General features: G+C 59.5%; 1 protein-coding gene across 2 annotated transcripts in view; it reads right to left on the bottom strand.

Annotated features, from left to right (window-relative positions):
- Window positions 1-965: 965 nt before the first annotated feature.
- The window catches only part of AGL (amylo-alpha-1, 6-glucosidase, 4-alpha-glucanotransferase), a 36,532-nt gene continuing 21,003 nt past the window's right edge, over window positions 966-16,494 (bottom strand). The window contains exons 21-34 of one of the 2 annotated variants that reach the window (XM_045586831.1): window positions 15,302-15,504; window positions 13,979-14,115; window positions 13,066-13,199; window positions 12,209-12,384; window positions 10,845-10,947; window positions 10,027-10,252; window positions 9,268-9,379; window positions 8,966-9,101; window positions 8,019-8,131; window positions 7,017-7,228; window positions 5,694-5,791; window positions 4,958-5,045; window positions 4,729-4,862; window positions 966-2,061 (exon numbers count right to left, since the gene is read on the bottom strand). In XM_045586831.1, the coding sequence (XP_045442787.1) occupies window positions 1,944-2,061; window positions 4,729-4,862; window positions 4,958-5,045; window positions 5,694-5,791; window positions 7,017-7,228; window positions 8,019-8,131; window positions 8,966-9,101; window positions 9,268-9,379; window positions 10,027-10,252; window positions 10,845-10,947; window positions 12,209-12,384; window positions 13,066-13,199; window positions 13,979-14,115; window positions 15,302-15,504 (1,990 nt within the window). In that variant the 3' untranslated portion in view covers window positions 966-1,943. The remainder of the gene's footprint in view (window positions 2,062-4,728; window positions 4,863-4,957; window positions 5,046-5,693; window positions 5,792-7,016; window positions 7,229-8,018; window positions 8,132-8,965; window positions 9,102-9,267; window positions 9,380-10,026; window positions 10,253-10,844; window positions 10,948-12,208; window positions 12,385-13,065; window positions 13,200-13,978; window positions 14,116-15,301; window positions 15,505-16,494) is intronic. The other variant, XM_036453314.2, reaches the window with a different exon arrangement.

The raw sequence follows: 16,494 nt of genomic DNA, 5'->3' as shown, positions 1-16,494 counted from the left end.
GGCCTGGCGGGACGGATTTGGCCCGAGGGCCTTGTGTTTGACACATGTGGTCTACAGAGCCCATTGTCAGCAGGGGGAATAGCCTACAGCTGTTCAGGTGTTGGGCCAGCAGGAGGCAATAAAGTAGAATAAGATGCCCTGAGCTGCCTGGCAGTAAAAATCATCCTTTTCAGGTCTGGGGAAATGCCTTTAGCCATTCCAACAGCGATAACATATGTGACTCAGCCCTCGTTGAGTCCCCACGTTCTATCCACCTTTCCATGAAACTCTTGCAATGACGCTGTGCTGGAGCTGGCTTCCGGCAGACAGACAGTTCCTCCAGCCATAGAGTTAGTGCTTTGATAAAGTTGCTTTAAAAAAGGAAAGCCCGGCTGGCCGGTGCGGCTCAGTGGTTGAGCGTCCACCCAGGAACCAAGAGGTAGCCCGTTTGATTTGGTCAAAGGCACAGGCCCGGGTTGTGGGCTCGATCCCCAGTGTGGGGCGTGCAGGAGGCAGCCGATTCTCTCTCATCGTGGATGTCTCTCTCTTCCTCTCTGAATAAAATATATACACCAGTATAGTAAAAAAAGAGGAACAAGATGTGGAGAAACCACCGATTAAAGTAAGGGAATAGGCTATGGCACATCGCTGCTCACCGGACGGAGGAGACAGTGAGCTGGCCTGACCTGGGACGAGGCAGAATATTCTTTGCCCCAAGGTGCTGGCCTGGCTCCTGACTGAGACCAGCATATCTGCCCTGAAGCGGGTTTTGCGAAATCCCAGGGGAGCGCGGAGTCGCCAGCAGGTCTGTTGACACATCCAGCGTTCATTTGGCTGCTCACGTCAACATTAAACAAATTCCCAAACAGCCAGAATCCCCCGCCTGTCTGTGCCCCACACCCCCTGCAGGGACCAGGCCCGAACGGCAGGGCAGGCGGCGCCCGCAGGCCGGCTCCCGGGTGAAGGCAGGAAGGAAGGCACACGGAGACCCGCAGGAAAGGCTTTTATTTGCGTGGCACACAGACACAGAGTGGCACCTGACCCCCAGAAAGGACAGCTGAAGACACGTCAGAAATGGTGGTCCTGAGTTAAAGAGAACCACGGGATTCCTCTCTATTTTCATTAAATGGACACTCCTCTCCGGGCTGCACTCTCCACGGCCGGCCCGGGTTCACGGGACCCGCGGCCGCTGTGCTGTCCGCACTCACACACACGGAGAACAGCTGCTCCGCCTTAGGAAGTCAGCACAGCGCTTCCCCTTAAGGCTCTCACCCGCAGGCCCGCCGTTTTTACGCTTTAAAAATGTAAACCATCTCATCGTAGGAAACCGGACCTTTATAAAACTGTTCTTTGGGAAATCCATTCCTCATGCTTAGTGGCTTTTCCCCTCTCTCCTAGGCATCATTAGCATCAGTGATATTAAATGTACTGTGGGTATTAATGATAAAGCACATACTAACACATCCGTGAAGAAACAGAAGCATGTAGGACCCTCGGTGCCCCGTCTCTGAGCACATTACAGGCGGGACCTTCCGGAACTCACCAGTCACCGAGTAGCTATTGAATGCAGTGGGAAGGCGTAGAAATACCGCGGCCAACGGCAAGGCCGTCGGTCAGACCACAGCCCAGGCGGTCCCCCGCGGTCCCCGCCTCCCACTGCATTTCCCGGTGAACAAACAGGAGCGCGCAGACTTCTCTTTTCTCAGACTCCAGGCCGCACCCGCGTTCTCTGTGAGCGTCCGAAGGGAACTGACTGAATTCGAGAGGAAAACACTCCCTTGGTAATGATGACTGTCTCTCTGGCTCAAACCAAAGCTACCTACGTACACTGAAACAGACAAACATGGCGTTCACAGGCTTGACCTCACCGTGCGCCCGTGGCGTATGCGTGCGACGCCCATGGAAAGCCTTCACGCACCCTGTCCCCGCACAAGGCCCTGCCCCTGCCCCGCCCCCCGCGGCCGCTATAAGTCGTAGAGCGTCTCGAGGACCGTGGCCATGGACCAGGCTTGCGTCTCGCAGCTGAAGGGGCAGTGCTGGCCGTGCTCGTTGGTCAGCTCCGGGAGCCCTTTCCACGGGGACCTCGGAGAGAAAAGCCGTTTGTGAGACGCGATCTGACCCGGACCCCGAGGGGTTAACGCGCAGCGAGCCTGGGGATTCTGGCCTCTGGCACCGAAAACACGCATGCGGGGCCTTTGGCCCTGAGGCAGGACCCTAAGAGTGTGTATGAAGCAAACAAACATGGCGTTTGTTTGAAAATCATGTCCGGAGGGACATGATTCTCCGCTATTCCAGCTTCGGGATTGAGGGCTCAGACACAAAGAAGTCTCGCTAGGTACGGACACACGGGGAAATGGCCGTTCCCAGCAACAGGCGGGAAGGGAGGCCAAGCCCTCTGGGGCCGGATTTCATGGCTTTCGGAGCCAGCGCCTGAGACTCAGATGAGATGGATTAAGTCTGATCCCGAGGAAACTGTAAAACTAACGTGAACAATGAAGAACCATACAATTACGTGGAAGGTGGCGATTAAAAACAACGTGCAGCTCAGTGGATAGAGCATCGGTCTGCAGACTGAGGTGTCCTGGGTTCGAATGCCTGAGTTGGAGGCAGCCAATCAATGATTCTCCTCATTGATGTTTCTCTCTCTCTCTCTTTCTTGGAAATTAATAAAAAAAATATTTTAAAAAACCAATTAGCATTTCCATACTAATTCCTCGTTCTGCTGAGTAATACAGCTGGTATTTATTGTGTTTCTCTACTAAGAGCTTTATATATGGGATCTCGTTTCAATGCTTCTGCAGCCGGTGAGGAAGGTGCCGCATAGTGATCCCCGTCTCCCGAGGCTCATGGAGGCTGACTCGCAGAGCTGGCTACTAGCCTGTGGAGTGTATTCCTCACCTCAGTGGACGCTCTCACACACAGAACGTAAATTTAAAAAGACAGAAATCTGTGGCGCTTCCTGTCTTCCGCTGGGTTTTCTGGGAGCATGTTTGCTTCGTTGCCATTCTCTGTAGCGTGTGGCTATGTTACATATGCGTGTCTGTAGCTACCCAATAGTTGACAATGAGACTAGAGAAATAACTCCAGGAGGCGGATGTGGAGATCCTCTGAGTGGTAACTAACAAGGGCAGCGAGTGCCACGCCTTGAAAAGCTGCCACAGGGAAACGGGAGCTGCAGTCAATGTTTGTTTCCAACTGTTAAGCAGAGGGAAGCCGGAGCGGTGGGGCCCGGGTGTCTGAGGGTGCGGGAGCCTCGCCCCAGGACCTCAGAAGCGGACAGCGTGCCGGGCAGGGCTGCTGCAGGGGACATCAGTGAAGGTGCAGCCGGGCGGCCCTGAGCCAATCGGACTGGGGGTCCTTATAAAACGGGGACACGCAGACACTGTGTGGTGCTCTGGAAGCTGGAGGAAGGGCTGGAGGAGACCCTCCCGGGCACCTCTGAGGGGGCATGTGCGACCCACGCCTGCATGTCAGGCTCCTGAGCACAGCACCTGAGCAATGAGTTCTGCCATTCTGCAAAGAAAACCAAATGGGTAGGCCTAGACTAGAGCACGCTGGCCCCTGCCGGCATTGCAATAGCGCCTCCTTGTGGACACCCTGAGAACAGCACCTTAGAGATGCTCCGAAGACAATCCATTTCTGCCCCTGGAACCACTCAGCCGAGGTGCTTTGCCACTGCAGCCCCAGCACACTGGCGGCTCTGCCAGCCAGCAGGTGCGAGCACCAAGTGGAGGGTAACCCTCGGAGCAAAGTCACGGGGCAGGTGGGAGGGACCACAGGTGGACGGGGAAAAATGACAGGGCTTCGTGAGAGCGCTGACGGCCCCTGGGCAGAGGGAAGGGAGCGGGACTCGGGCAGGTCGTGAGCAGTGCTGGGGGCGGTGCCGGCTGGGGTGTAGGGTGCTCCCCTCACATACACTTGCACTCGGATGAGAGAGGAGCGTGCATGGGGTCCCCGTGACTGTACTGAAGCAAACACACCCCTTCCTGGTGACACGGAGGTCCCTCAGGCTCTCATGACAAAGGAGACACAATCAGGCTGCTTGTGCACAATTATTCTGAGCGACCAGCTGTGCATACATATTCAGGTTTGATCTAGAATTTGGGACGTAAAAGCTTTTGACTGAACCGTCTCACTGTATAAGGACCCATAACTCTGAAAGTTATTTCTCTGCTAACAGGACAAAGGGTGTGACAAAGGGGTTCGAAACAAGAGCCAAAAGACCAGCTCTGATGTCTTCAGGGCAAGGAGAGCATTTCGGGAAGTTATTTATTGGTCTATCTGTAAATCTGTTCACTCAAAAGGCCCATGCTTGTATTTATTCTGCGTTAACCCTATCAGAAAATACAGAAGCATGCAGTGAAGTTTTAGAGTTAAAATAAATAACCCAGCATAGTGAAAGGAAGGTGGGCCCTGGCTGGTGTGGCTCAGTGGATAGAGCGTTGGCCTGCAGCCTGAAGGGTCCCAGGTTCGATTCCCGTCAAGGGCATGTACCTTGGTTTCGGGCACATCCCCAGTAGGGGGCGTGCAGGAGGCAGCTGATAGATGTTCCTCTCATTTCTCTCTATCCCTCTCCCTTCCTCTCTGTAAAAAATCAATAAAATATATATTTTTTTAAAGGGGGAGGTGAGACTCCCTCGCAGACCCCGTACCATAGGGACGCCCGGAGGGAGCAGCCATGGGTTCGAAGGAAATGCCGCTTCCCGACCTGGTGGGGTAATGCTGGGCATGCACGCCTCTCGGACTTACCTCTCGAGGTGAACATAGTGCCGGGAGAGGACGTTTTTAACCAGGAATATCGTCTTGGCGTGGGTCTCCGGCCCCATCAGTTTGGAAAAGTACAGTTTTGCACGAAGAAAATACCCCACGGGCCACAGCCACTCCTGGGAGAGAAGATTCGGCGGGTGAGGCGCGCGCGCGGGCGCAGCTAGCGCCACCGGAGAAACCGGAAACCCCGAGGAGGGGACGGGGTTCTCACCGGCCCCTGGTGGTAGTTGAAGCCTTTCGCCAGGTTGTAGTTGTCGTTGTCCAAGGCGTTGTCATACACCCCGCAGTACACCATGTCGCTGGGACAGAGGGACATGAGGTGAGGAGACCGGACCGGTGCCGGGAGAAGGCTCGGGGCAGGGCTCAGACACCTTCCTCCGCCCCCTCACCGCCAGCAGCCTTGGAGCAGCACACCGGCGCCCCGGGGAGTGCTGACCCACCCGGGCCGACGAGTCACCTGGAAACCGTGCAGCTCGCCCGTCTTCCAGGAGTCACCCTGACACCAACATTGGCGACAGTAAACTATTTCCCAGGCCTCGCCTATGCCTCTGACAACGGAGGTACACACAGACTAATCCGACTCGGTGGCCACTAAAGATACAGTCTTATTAACGATGACGTATTGGCAGGGTTGTGTGTGTGTGTGTATATATGTATATATTTCTTTATTGATTTCCGAGGGGAATGGAGGAGAGAGAGATAGAAACGTCGCTCTCATCACTGATGTTTCTCTCTCTCCTCTCTCTCTCCCTCTCCTTTCCTCCCAGAAAGCAAGAAAAATAAAAACGAAGTGTGAGTGCAATGTCAGAGATTTCTGCTGACAGCACAGTCACGGCGAATGCCAGACGGAATCTATCGACGGCATTCGGATTACGCGCCCGCGGCCTGGCTCCGGCTCCAGGAGTTCCTGCGGGATGGCGGAGTACCCCGCGCCCACCCGCACTCACTCTGGGTCCAGGGTCCGCATGCCCAGGGGCCCGAGCAGCTTCTCCTCGGCCACAGCCAGGGCTCTCCACGCCTTCTCCGCCGTGAACAGCTCGGGGGCCTGCGGGAGGGCAGACACACACCCGTGAGGTCACGGAGAGTGGGCTTCCCTCCCCGGGAACGTGGCGGCTGCCCGCGGGGAGGGCCACGTTACCAGGCGTGGGCCGAGCTCAGTGCCGACGGCCGCGGAGCCGCCCGGCGGGCCGCTGGGAGCCGGACTCGCCCTGGAGACGGGGCCGCTGCGGGGTCCTCCCGGGGTCCCCACCGCGCACCGGCCCCAGGGGAGCTGTCCCTCCGCCCTCCGGGGCTCCCTGGCCCCGAGGCACACCGGTCCCCACGGCCGCTCTGGGGCCGAATGAACAGGTGGCCCTGCCTCCGACGGCACGGACACGCAGGAGAGAGAGCAGCGGTGACTAAGAGTCGGTGTTCATTTAAAAAAATCTTTGTTGATTTCAGAGAGGAAGGGAGAGAGAGAGAGGGGTAGAAACATCCATGATGAGAGAGAGTCATAGATCGGTGGCCTCCTGCACGGCCCTGCTCAGGATTGAGCCCCCAGCCTGGGCCTGCGCCCTGACCCGGTGAGGGAGGTGCAGGTGAGGGAGATGGGGGTGATATGGGTGAGGGAGATGGGGGTGAGGGAGGTGCAGGTGAGGGAGATGGGGGTGAGGGAGGTGTGGGTGATGAGGGAGATGGGGGTGAGGGAGGAGCAGGTGAGGGAGATGGGGGTGAGGGAGGTGCAGGTGAGGGAGATGGGGGTGAGGGAGGTGTGGGTGATGAGGGAGATGGGGGTGAGGGAGGAGCAGGTGAGGGAGATGGGGGTGAGGGAGGTGCAGGTGAGGGAGATGGGGGTGAGGGAGGTGCAGGTGAGGGAGATGGGGGTGAGGGAGGTGTGGGTGAGGGAGATGGGGGTAATATGGGTGAGGGAGATGGGGGTGAGGGAGGTGTGGGTGATGAGGGAGATGGGGGTGAGGGAGGAGCAGGTGTCCTCAGCTGTCCAGGCAGCTGGGCGGCCCAGTGGCCAAGCCGGATCCGGCCCCGCCACCTGATCGGCTGCCCACCGTGCCCAACGCCTAGCCTCCTCCTCATGAGCCACGAGGTGACCTCGCTGCCATCGCCCGCCGTTCTGTGTCCACAGAGTGTGGCTGGCTGGGGTGACGGCTTCAGTAAGAGAACAGAGTGCCAGCACCAGCTGGGAGCAGGGTGCTTCCCCCAGCGCGGCGGGCACCGCGGGAACAGCAGCTGACCCCCGGGCGTGCTCTGCGCCGTGGGGCCGGCCGCGCACTCACCACCACCATGGCCACGGCGAAGTTGGGCCGCAGCTGGTAGTCGCACCAGGGGCTGGACGCGCCGTAGCTGTCCTTGTAGATGCCCCGCTTGTGCACCAGCTCCGGGTGCTTCTCGTTGGGGTCGGCCGGGTCCTCGGACACGTAGAACAGCTTCTCGAAGTGCTCCTGGATCCTCCGGTCCCACTCCTCGTAGGAGACCTTCTCGGCCTTTCCTGAAACGGTGAACGCGCTCAGCGGGCCGTCTGAAGCCGTGCGTGTGGCTCCCGGGGGGTCTGCCGGACAGAACGGGCCTGGGAGCAGGGGTGCAGTGGCTCCCGGTGTTCGGAAAGCCACAGCTCGCTCACAGTCCCGCGGGGGAAGCGGAGAAGCAGCAGGGGCAGTAACAATGCCTCACCCCGCAGGCAGCCCAGAGCTGCTGGAGGCGTGGGCACCGGCCTGCCAGGTCGTGAGTAGCTTCCTCGCCCCTGACCTGAGGCTGCCAGTGACTGGCTCACCGGGCCGGAGCACGCCGGGGGTCAGGGCCGGGGACGCGCCCTTGGAGTCTCCCTCGGCACGAGGGTGCTCACTATGTCTGTGCACCGGGACCTCGCGGTGTGGGGCCTCACCGTGTCTGTGCACCGGGACCTCGCGGTGTGGGGCCTCACCGTGTCTGTGCACCGGGACCTCGCGGTGCCTGGGCCTCACCGTGTCTGTGCACCGGGACCTCGCAGTGCTGGGGCCTCACCGTGTCTGTGCACCGGGACCTCACGGTGCTGGGGCCTCACTGTGTCTGTGCACCGGGACCTCGCGGTGCGGGGCCTCACCGTGTCTGTGCACCGTGATGTCGCGGTGCGGGGCCTCACTGTGTCTGTGCACCGGGACCTCGCGGTGCGGGGGCCTCACCGTGTCTGTGCACCGGGACCTCGCGGTGCGGGGGCCTCACCGTGTCTGTGCACCGGGACCTCGCGGTGCGGGGGCCTCACCGTGTCTGTGCACCGTGACCTCGCGGTGCTGGGGCCTCACCGTGTCTGTGCACCGTGACCTCGCGGTACGGGAAGATGTTCTTCCGGGAAAGGTCCCGCAGCCACCGCACGGCCGACTTGCTCAGGCCCACAATCTCCACGGCGGAGCCGTCCCTGCGGGAGGAGACACCGTCGTTGTCTGGCGGGAGCCGTGCGGGCATTGTCCACGGGGCGGGCGCTGGGCGCCGGGCTGTCCGGCCGCCGCGGTACGAAGACCGCGCTCTGCGGATGCTCCCGCCAGGGGCCGTGCTCCGGGACCTCGATCCTGACTGCTGGCCATCGCCTACTTCGTGTCGTGTGTTTAAAACGCTTTGGAGCAGAAGGGAGATGACGGGTGGAAGGAGAGGCGGCGGGCCAGGGGGGGCGGGAGGACGCAGGGTCACTGAGTCCCGGGGAAGGGACAGCAGACAGGGGCCCGGGGCCGGAGGAGGGAGCCGGGAGCCGCACTCATCGTCTGAGAGCCCGCCCTGAAGGGAAAGGAAAGGGAAGCCCAGGAGCTCACAGCGGCTTGTAAGAGAATCAATGGCCCTGGCTGGTGTGCTCAGTGGGCAGGGCCTTGGCTTTCGGACTGAAGGGTCCCAGGCTTGATTCCCATCGGGACACAGGCCTGGGTTGCTGGCTCGATCCCCAGCAGGGGGCGCGCAGGAGGCAGCTGATCCGTGATGCTCGTCATTGATGCTCCTCTCTCTCCCTCTCTCTTTCCCTCTCTCCCTCTCTCCCTCTCCCCCTCTCCCTCTCCCCCTCTCCCTCTCCCCCTCCCCCCCTCTCCCTCTCCTCTCTCTCCCTCTCCTCTCTCCCCCTCTCTCTCTCTCCCTCTCTCCCTCTCCCTCTCTCTCCCTCTCTCTCCCTCTCTCTCTCTCCCTCTCTCTCTCCCTCTCTCCCTCTCCTCCCCCCCCCCCCCAAACCAATAAGAATACATTTGGAAAGGAAAGGAGGGCAGAGCCGTGCCTGGGTGTGGCGGGGACCCCGCGGTTGCGGGCCCGGTCGCTCTCCCCCATCTTGTCCATCCAGGTGCCGCAGTTGAAGCGGTTTCCTCCGAACACAAACCCGGTCTCCGCGTCCACGCCGGCCGTGATGCTGAACCCTGGGGAGCGGAGGGAAAGGGGTGGACGGGCAGGACGGGGACTGGCCAGCGGGGAGACGGTGGCGTGGACACGGGCGCCTTCCGGGCGGGGTGCTGCTCCGACACGCTCTCCGGAGAGGCGGCCCGCGGGGCCGGGACAGAGCCCGGGGGCAGGGGGGGGGCGTACCTTCGTCCTTCATGTTGCGGTCGATCTGGGGCCCAGCGTTCCGCTCCCGGAACTGGATGCCCTGCAGGTGCCTCTGCAGAGCCTCCTGGATCACCTCGAACAGCGGCTGCTCCTGCAGGACACGGCCACGCCCAGGTTAAACATGTCTTTTTATCATCTCCCTCTCCCCTGTGCACCCTCCTCACCTCCCCACTGTGCTCCCTCCCCTCCCCCCCCCGTGCACCCTCCTCACCTCCCCCCTGTGCACCCTCCCCTCTCCCCTGTGCACCCTCCTCACCTCCCCCCTGTGCACCCTCCTCACCTCCCCCTGTGCACCCTCCTCACCTCCCCCCTGTGCTCCCTCCTCACCTCCCCCCTGTGCACCCTCCTCACCTCCCCCCTGTGCTCCCTCACACCTCCCCCCTGTGCTCCCTCCTCACCTCCCCCCTGTGCTCCCTCACACCTCCCCCCTGTGCTCCCTCCTCACCTCCCCCCTGTGCTCCCTCACACCTCCCCCCTGTGCACCCTCACACCTCCTCCCCCCTGTGCACCCTCACACCTCCCCCTTGTGCTCCCTCCTCACCTCCCCCCTGTGCTCCCTCACACCTCCCCCCTGTGCACCCTCACACCTCCCCCACACCCAGGCTCCGTGGGAGGAGCAGGCTCAGGGCTGCCCGCGGGCGCCAGGTGGCCAGCGTGTCTGAAGGACCCCGGCTGCGCCTGATTTTGAACGAGAAGCCGAGTCCTTTCCGGGGGAAGAGGCGGCGGCGGGGGCCTCACCACGGTGCCGGCGGGCAGCGGCGCGGAGGCGTCGGTGGGGTAGAGCCGGGCCACGGGGCAGCGGAGCAGGCCCAGGCCGCCGGGCGCCAGGCTGCAGTAGTCCTGGACGCACTGCAGCCACCACCAGACGGCGTCGCGGCAGTTGTAGCGGGCGGCCGTGCCCTCGCCCAGCAGGTTGGGGATGAGCCCGTGCCGCAGCGTGCCGGCGAAGGCCAGGATGATGTTCCTGGAAGGCAGAGCGCGTGTCGGCACACGGAACCAACAGCCCGGGGAGACCGGGGACAAGACGCCCTCTGGGCGGCTGTGGGGCGCGCCTTCTCTCCGCCCTGTTCCTTGGCATTTCCCGGGGGAAGTGGCCCGGCAGACAGGGGCACCGAGCCGGCGGGCGGCCAGGAGCCTGGCGTGCGGCCCTGCCCGGCCGCTGGCCGTCTGTGCGGCTGCCCCCCGTGGACAGGGCTTCACCTGCCGACTCGGGATGCGGCTGCGAGGTTTTCGAGCTCAGAGTCTCCTTTGGAAATCCCCGGGAGTTCACACGGAACATGCACTCCGTTATTTAAAAACTGCAGGCCCGGAGCACAAAATCCGTGCGAGAGGAGGCCTGGGGGTGCTCAGTGCAGGGACGGAGACGAAGGAGCAGACCTGCAAACAGCCTGGCCTGCGAGGCAGCGACCAGAACTGACTGACCGTGAAAACCCTGTGAACGCGTGAACCCGAACCTGTGAGAAGTGCAACTGAGACGCCCGAGGGCTGAGGCAGGCGGAGGAGAAGGCAGTTCCGGAGAGCGGGACCCATACCCACACCTTTTCGGGGCGGCCTACCTGGCCTCCACATAGCGCCCTGTGAGCAGCAGGAGGCCGCGCAGCGCGATGAAAGTGTCCCGGCCCCAGCAGCGGAAGATTCCAGAAGAAAAGTGAGGCAAGCCTGACCGAAAACACAGCAAAGTCATATGTTAACCCACGTTATTGTCTGTCAGTCTGTCTTCCGGCTTGTTGAAGCCAGAATGTCTCTCCTCAATCTATCTATATATAAAAGCCTAATATGCAAATTGTCCCTTTGGGAGTTCAACCCAGAGACTGGGAGTTCGCTCGCTCCTATGACATGTGCTGACCACCAGGAGGCGGCATGAAATGAAGGAAGGCCCCAGCCGGCAGCTGGAAGGCCCCAATCAGCCCTGATGGCTGGCCAGGCTTGGGGCCCCTACCTGTGCAAGAATTTTGTGCACCAGGCCTCTAGCAGAAAAAAGACCCACGCTAACAGAACCCACTGTCTTGTGTACCAAAGTCCGTCGGGAGCGCAGGCCACTGTCACTGGCTCAGGTCTCAGTGCCACGTGCAGGAGAGAACGCCGACAATAACATGGCTAAAGCCCTTGGTGGCAGTCAGACACATAACACAAACTTACTTAACGTGCGTTCTGTGCTGTGCAGCCTGTAGAGAACCCTCTCCTGATTTCCCGGTCATTACAAGGTTGGGTTACTTTTTAAAAATTGGGAAAGGAGTAGAATATGATGGAATAAAGGAGGTAAAACATATCTCATAAAAAAAAAAAAAAAAAAAAAAAAAAAAAAAAAAAAAAAAAAAAAAAAAAAAAAACAAGCTGAAACCGGTTTGGCTCAGCGGTAGAGCGTCCGTCTGCGGACTGAAAGGTCCCAGGTTTGATTCGAGTCAAGGGCATGTACATTGGTTGTGGGCACATCCCTGGTAGGGGGTGTGTAAGAGGCGGCTAAACGATGTTTCTCTCTCATCGACTAGCTCTTTATCTCTCTCCCTTCCTCTCTGTAAGAAAAATCAATGAAATATATTTTTAAAAAAATACAAAATGGCAAGGGCTGAAAATTACAGAGACGTGTCGAAGAAAAGGGCTAACCAGCCACAATAAAAAACACACCCGACGCTGAATGCCACGCGAGGTCACAGCCAGGTGGGCGGCGCGGTTATAATGCTCACAGCGGCCCTCAGGGAGGTCCTGCTAAGCAGTCACACAAGATCCTGGATCACGTCATGAGTGTTTTTTTTAAAAACACTTTCAGCCATAAAGGTAATTTTTAAAAATACAATAAACAATCACCCCCATAGCTTTTCCTCTCTGAAGGATCCTGACGCACACACTCCCGCCTCGCGCATACATACACACGCACACACGCACACACACGCACGCACACATGCCCGCCCGCCTGCCTCACCTGCTGCCAGGGACACGCAGCACTGCTCCCGCTCCCGCGTGGCCTCGTTCAGCCGGTAGGGCACGTCGGGCAGGGCGGCCGAGAGCTGGGGCAGGCAGGGGAACCGTCCCACCCCGCACATCTGCACCGAGCCCAGCGCCAGGTGCTTCACGAAGGTGGAGCCGTTCTGGACGAAGCTGCAGGAGGTGGTAGCGTTGAAAATGTTATTTATACGAACACAGACATTTTATTATTTACTTATTTTTAAAACATATATTTTATTGATTTTTTTACAGAGAGGAAGAGAGAGAGGTAGAAACATTGATGAGAGAGAAACATTGATCAGCTGCCTCCTGCACACTCCCTACTGGAGATATGCCCACAGCCAAGATACATGCCCTTGACCAGAATCGAACCTGGGACCCTTGAGTCTGCAGGCGGCTGCTCTATCTACTGAGCCAAACCAGTTAGGGCTAAAATATATATATATATTTTTTATTGATTTCAGAAAGGAAGGGAGAGGGAGAGAGAGAGAGAAGCTTCCATGATGAGAGAGAATCATGGATCGGATGCCTCCTGCACGCCCCCTACATGGAATTGAGCCTGCAACCTGGGCATGTGCCCTGACCAGGAATCGAACCAGTGACCTCTTGGTTCCTGGGTTGATGTTCAACCACTGAGCCACCCAGCTGGGCCGAACAGAGTTTAATACCTCAGCTTCTGTATGCCCCCTGTGACAGGAGGCTGAAGCAGTTACTGCCCACTCACAGAAGCTCTCGGCTCTGCGCTATGCTCTCTACCCGGTCTTCTCAGAGCACGCGTACACAGGCCGCACACGGCTCTGCACAGGCGTGCCTCCGTCCCAGGCTCTGCGGTACCTGGACATCTGCTTCCACGCGGCGTCCAGGAGCGTGGTGTAGGCGCCGATCAGCACGGCGTCGAAATAGCAGGGGATCAGGTAGCGCGGGATCTGCTTCAGGTAGAAGAACATGGCCTGCAGCCACTGGCCCACCTGGAGGACAGAACGCAGAGAGCACAGGGGTCATGTCTGCAGGCCGCTGCCTACTGAGAGGCAAACCCGAACCAGCAGCACTACTAACCAGTTACCTACCCACCAGGCGCCCGTTCATTAGAACGGAAAGTGGATGGCAAACCATGTAAATATCATACATATAACAGGTAACACAGATCGTACTGTGCCCTTGTTCATTATGTAAATATCATACATATAACAGGTAACACAGATCATACTGTGCCCTTGTTCATTATGTAAATATCATACAAATAACAAGTAACACAGATCTTACTGTGCCCTTGTTCATTATGTAAATATTATACATACCAGAGGCCCGGTGCACAAAACTCGTGCATAGGAGGGCCTGCACCCTCTCCAATCTGGGATCCCTTAGGGGATCAAGCCTAACCTGGCAGTCGGACATCCCTCTCACAATCCAGGACCACTGGCTCCTAACCGCTCACCTGCCTGCCTGCCTGCCTGATCACCCCTAACCACCTCTGCCTCGGCCCCCGCCACCATGGCTTTGTCTGGAAGGAAACCGGACATCTGGAAAATGTCCGATCCACCCGGTGTAATGAGCACATCCCCCTTTCACTGGTCTAGATAACGGGAGCACGGGAACACTGTGCCTGTCTGTCTGGAAGGAAGTCCGATGTCCGGAAGATGTCCGATCCACCCGGTCTAATGAGCACATCCCCCTTTCACTGGTCTAGATAACGGTAACACGGGAACACTGTGCCTGTCTGTCTGGATGGCAGCCCGGCGGTGCTTACCTCGGCCACAGCTCCCGATCGGGAGAGGAGCCGGCCGCTGACGTAGTCGATCATCCAGTCGCCGGCTCTCAGGTTGTCACAGAAGGGGTGCCCCAGGTCGTTCTTGGGCCTGATCTCTGCCAACACGGACATCAACCCTGCAAGGTCACAGACGTGTCAGGCTGTGTCGCTGGCAGGGGCCGTGGCTGGCCGTCTGGGGCGGGGGGCGGTGTCCCCGCTGGCGAGCTTTCTCTGCCCTGGGCATCTCGGGAAGGAACGGGATGTCTGTGCACTCTCTGCCGACAGGTGGCAGATCCACTCCCGTCCAGGGGGGACCGAAGGAAACCACAGAACTGGCTTCAGAGAGCAAGAGCGTCCACGGGGATGGGCCAAGGACCAACGCTGCTTTGGAAGCAATGTTCACAGAACAGGAGGGACTTGGAAGTAAACCCGTGTCAGGTGAGGTAAACAGGCATGTCTGTAAGTAACCCCCAAAGAGCAACGGAGGTCTTATGCACACATAGCGCGTTTTTGTCATAGAGAGGCGACTTTTCTTTTTTAAAAAAAATATGTTTTTCTAATTAATTTTAGAGAGAGGAAAAGAGATATTAACATCGATGAGATGAATTAAAACACACACACACACACACACACACACACACACACACACACAGAAAGAAGCATCGATGAGAGGGACATCGATTGCTGCCTCCTGCACCTCCCATGCCAACAATCAGACCGGTGACCTCTCGTCATGGGTTGATGCGCAAACACTGCGCAGCCCGGGTGGGCACTCCATAGCATGTTCTGTGACTTCAATGAATCGCCTCGTTTCATCCTCAAAAAAGCCTTCGTGCCGGGCAGTACCACGAACTCTTTCTGGCGGTGGGTGGAGGGCGGAGGGCGGTGGGTGGAGGGTGGTGGGCGGAGGGCGGTGGGTGGAGGGCGGAGGGCGGGCAGTGGGTGGTGGGCGGAGGGCGGTGGGCGGTGGGTGGAGGGCGGAGGGCGGAGGGCGGAGGGCGGAGGGCGGTGGGCGGAGGGCGGTGGGCGGAGGGCGGTGGGTGGAGGGCGGAGGGCGGGCGGTGGGTGGTGGGCGGAGGGCGGTGGGCGGTGGGCGGAGGGCGGTGGGCGGTGGGTGGAGGGCGGTGGGTGGAGGGCAGAGGGCAGTGGGCGGAGGGCAGTGGGTGATGGGCGGAGGGCGGTGGGCGGTGGAGAGCAGCGTGCTGGCAGAGGCGAAGGGCAGGGCAGCAGAGCCACAGCCTGAGCCCGGGCAGCCCGGCTCTGAGCCCACACGCCGGTTTTTATAAAAAAGACGCCCCCGGGCGGCAGCCCCGCGCCGCTCACCTTGCAGGCCCGCGTACTTGAGCGGCGCCCAGCGGGGCACCTCGTAGCAGCCGCCGCCGTCCTCGCGCTCCTCGGCCTCGCAGCGGTACAGCACCTGGTTCAGCTCGGCCAGCGTCAGCCTGGAGGCGATGCTGAGGACACGGGGCTGGTCGGACGGGTGGGCGGACAGCCACCTGCCGCCGATCGCCGTGCAGGAGGAAACCCTGCGTCGTGCGAGGGGGACTCATCGTGACACGGGACAGCTGCCCTGCCTTCCGGCTCGGTCACTCGGGGACCAGGGCCCTCTGAGGTCCGATGCTTGCTGGTGTGGTCAGCAGGAAGGTTTCCCTCGCTCCCTCGCTCGGTCCGCAGGGAGGCCCTGTACCTGACCGCAGCTCAATACCCGCCCCCCTTCCCCACACTTCTAGCTGCTCAGGTGACTTCCTGGTCCCTGCCTGAGCACAGCCTCTTGGGTTTTATGGGCGCACACGCCCTGCTGGCTGGACTTCCTTCTTCTCCTTTCCTCCGGTCTCCGCAGAACTGCAGCCGAGACAACGCCCCTGCAGGCTGCGCCGACCCCCCGCAGTGTCCGCACGACTCCCTCTGGCCCGGAGCGCCCCCGGGAGGGCTGGGCAGAGCCGTTCCCTGCAGGTTCCTGGGGCCCCGGGTGAGCCGAGCGGGCGAGGAGGAACACTGTCCTGCAAGCAGTCCCTCGGGAGACGAGACTGCCGCACCACGTGGTTTTTTTTTGTTTTTTTAAAGAGTGCAACTATTTTGTCAAGAAGAGTTTGAATTAAGAGTTAATATTCCTGCCCAGACGATGTGGCTCAGTGGTTGAGCATCGACCTGTGAACCAGGAGGTCATGGTTGATTCTCAGTCAGGGCACGTGCCCGGGCTGCGGGCTCCATCCCTCGTGGGGGGCGTGCAGGAGGCAGCTGATTGATGATTCTCTCTCATCACTGATGTTTCTCTCTCCCTCTCTCTCCCTTCCTCTCTGAGATCAATAAAAGTATATTTAAGGGCCGAAACCGGTTTGGCCCAGCGGATAGAGCTTCGGCCTGCGGACTGAAAGGTCCCAGGTTCAATTCTGGTCAAGGACATGTGCCTTGGTTACAAGCACACCACGCTGGCAGTTTTTTTTTTAAAAAAGGATGTGGTAAGAAGTATGATGTGTGCAGTTTTGTCTCAAGTCTTTCCGAAAAAAAATTGTGTG

The sequence above is a fragment of the Pipistrellus kuhlii genome, unplaced genomic scaffold (genome assembly GCF_014108245.1).
Source record: "Pipistrellus kuhlii isolate mPipKuh1 unplaced genomic scaffold, mPipKuh1.p scaffold_m20_p_24, whole genome shotgun sequence".
Taxonomy (NCBI): Eukaryota; Metazoa; Chordata; class Mammalia; order Chiroptera; family Vespertilionidae; genus Pipistrellus; species Pipistrellus kuhlii.
The sequence above is the reverse complement of the archived record's forward strand: the minus strand, read 5'-3'. Positions and strand labels throughout refer to the sequence as shown.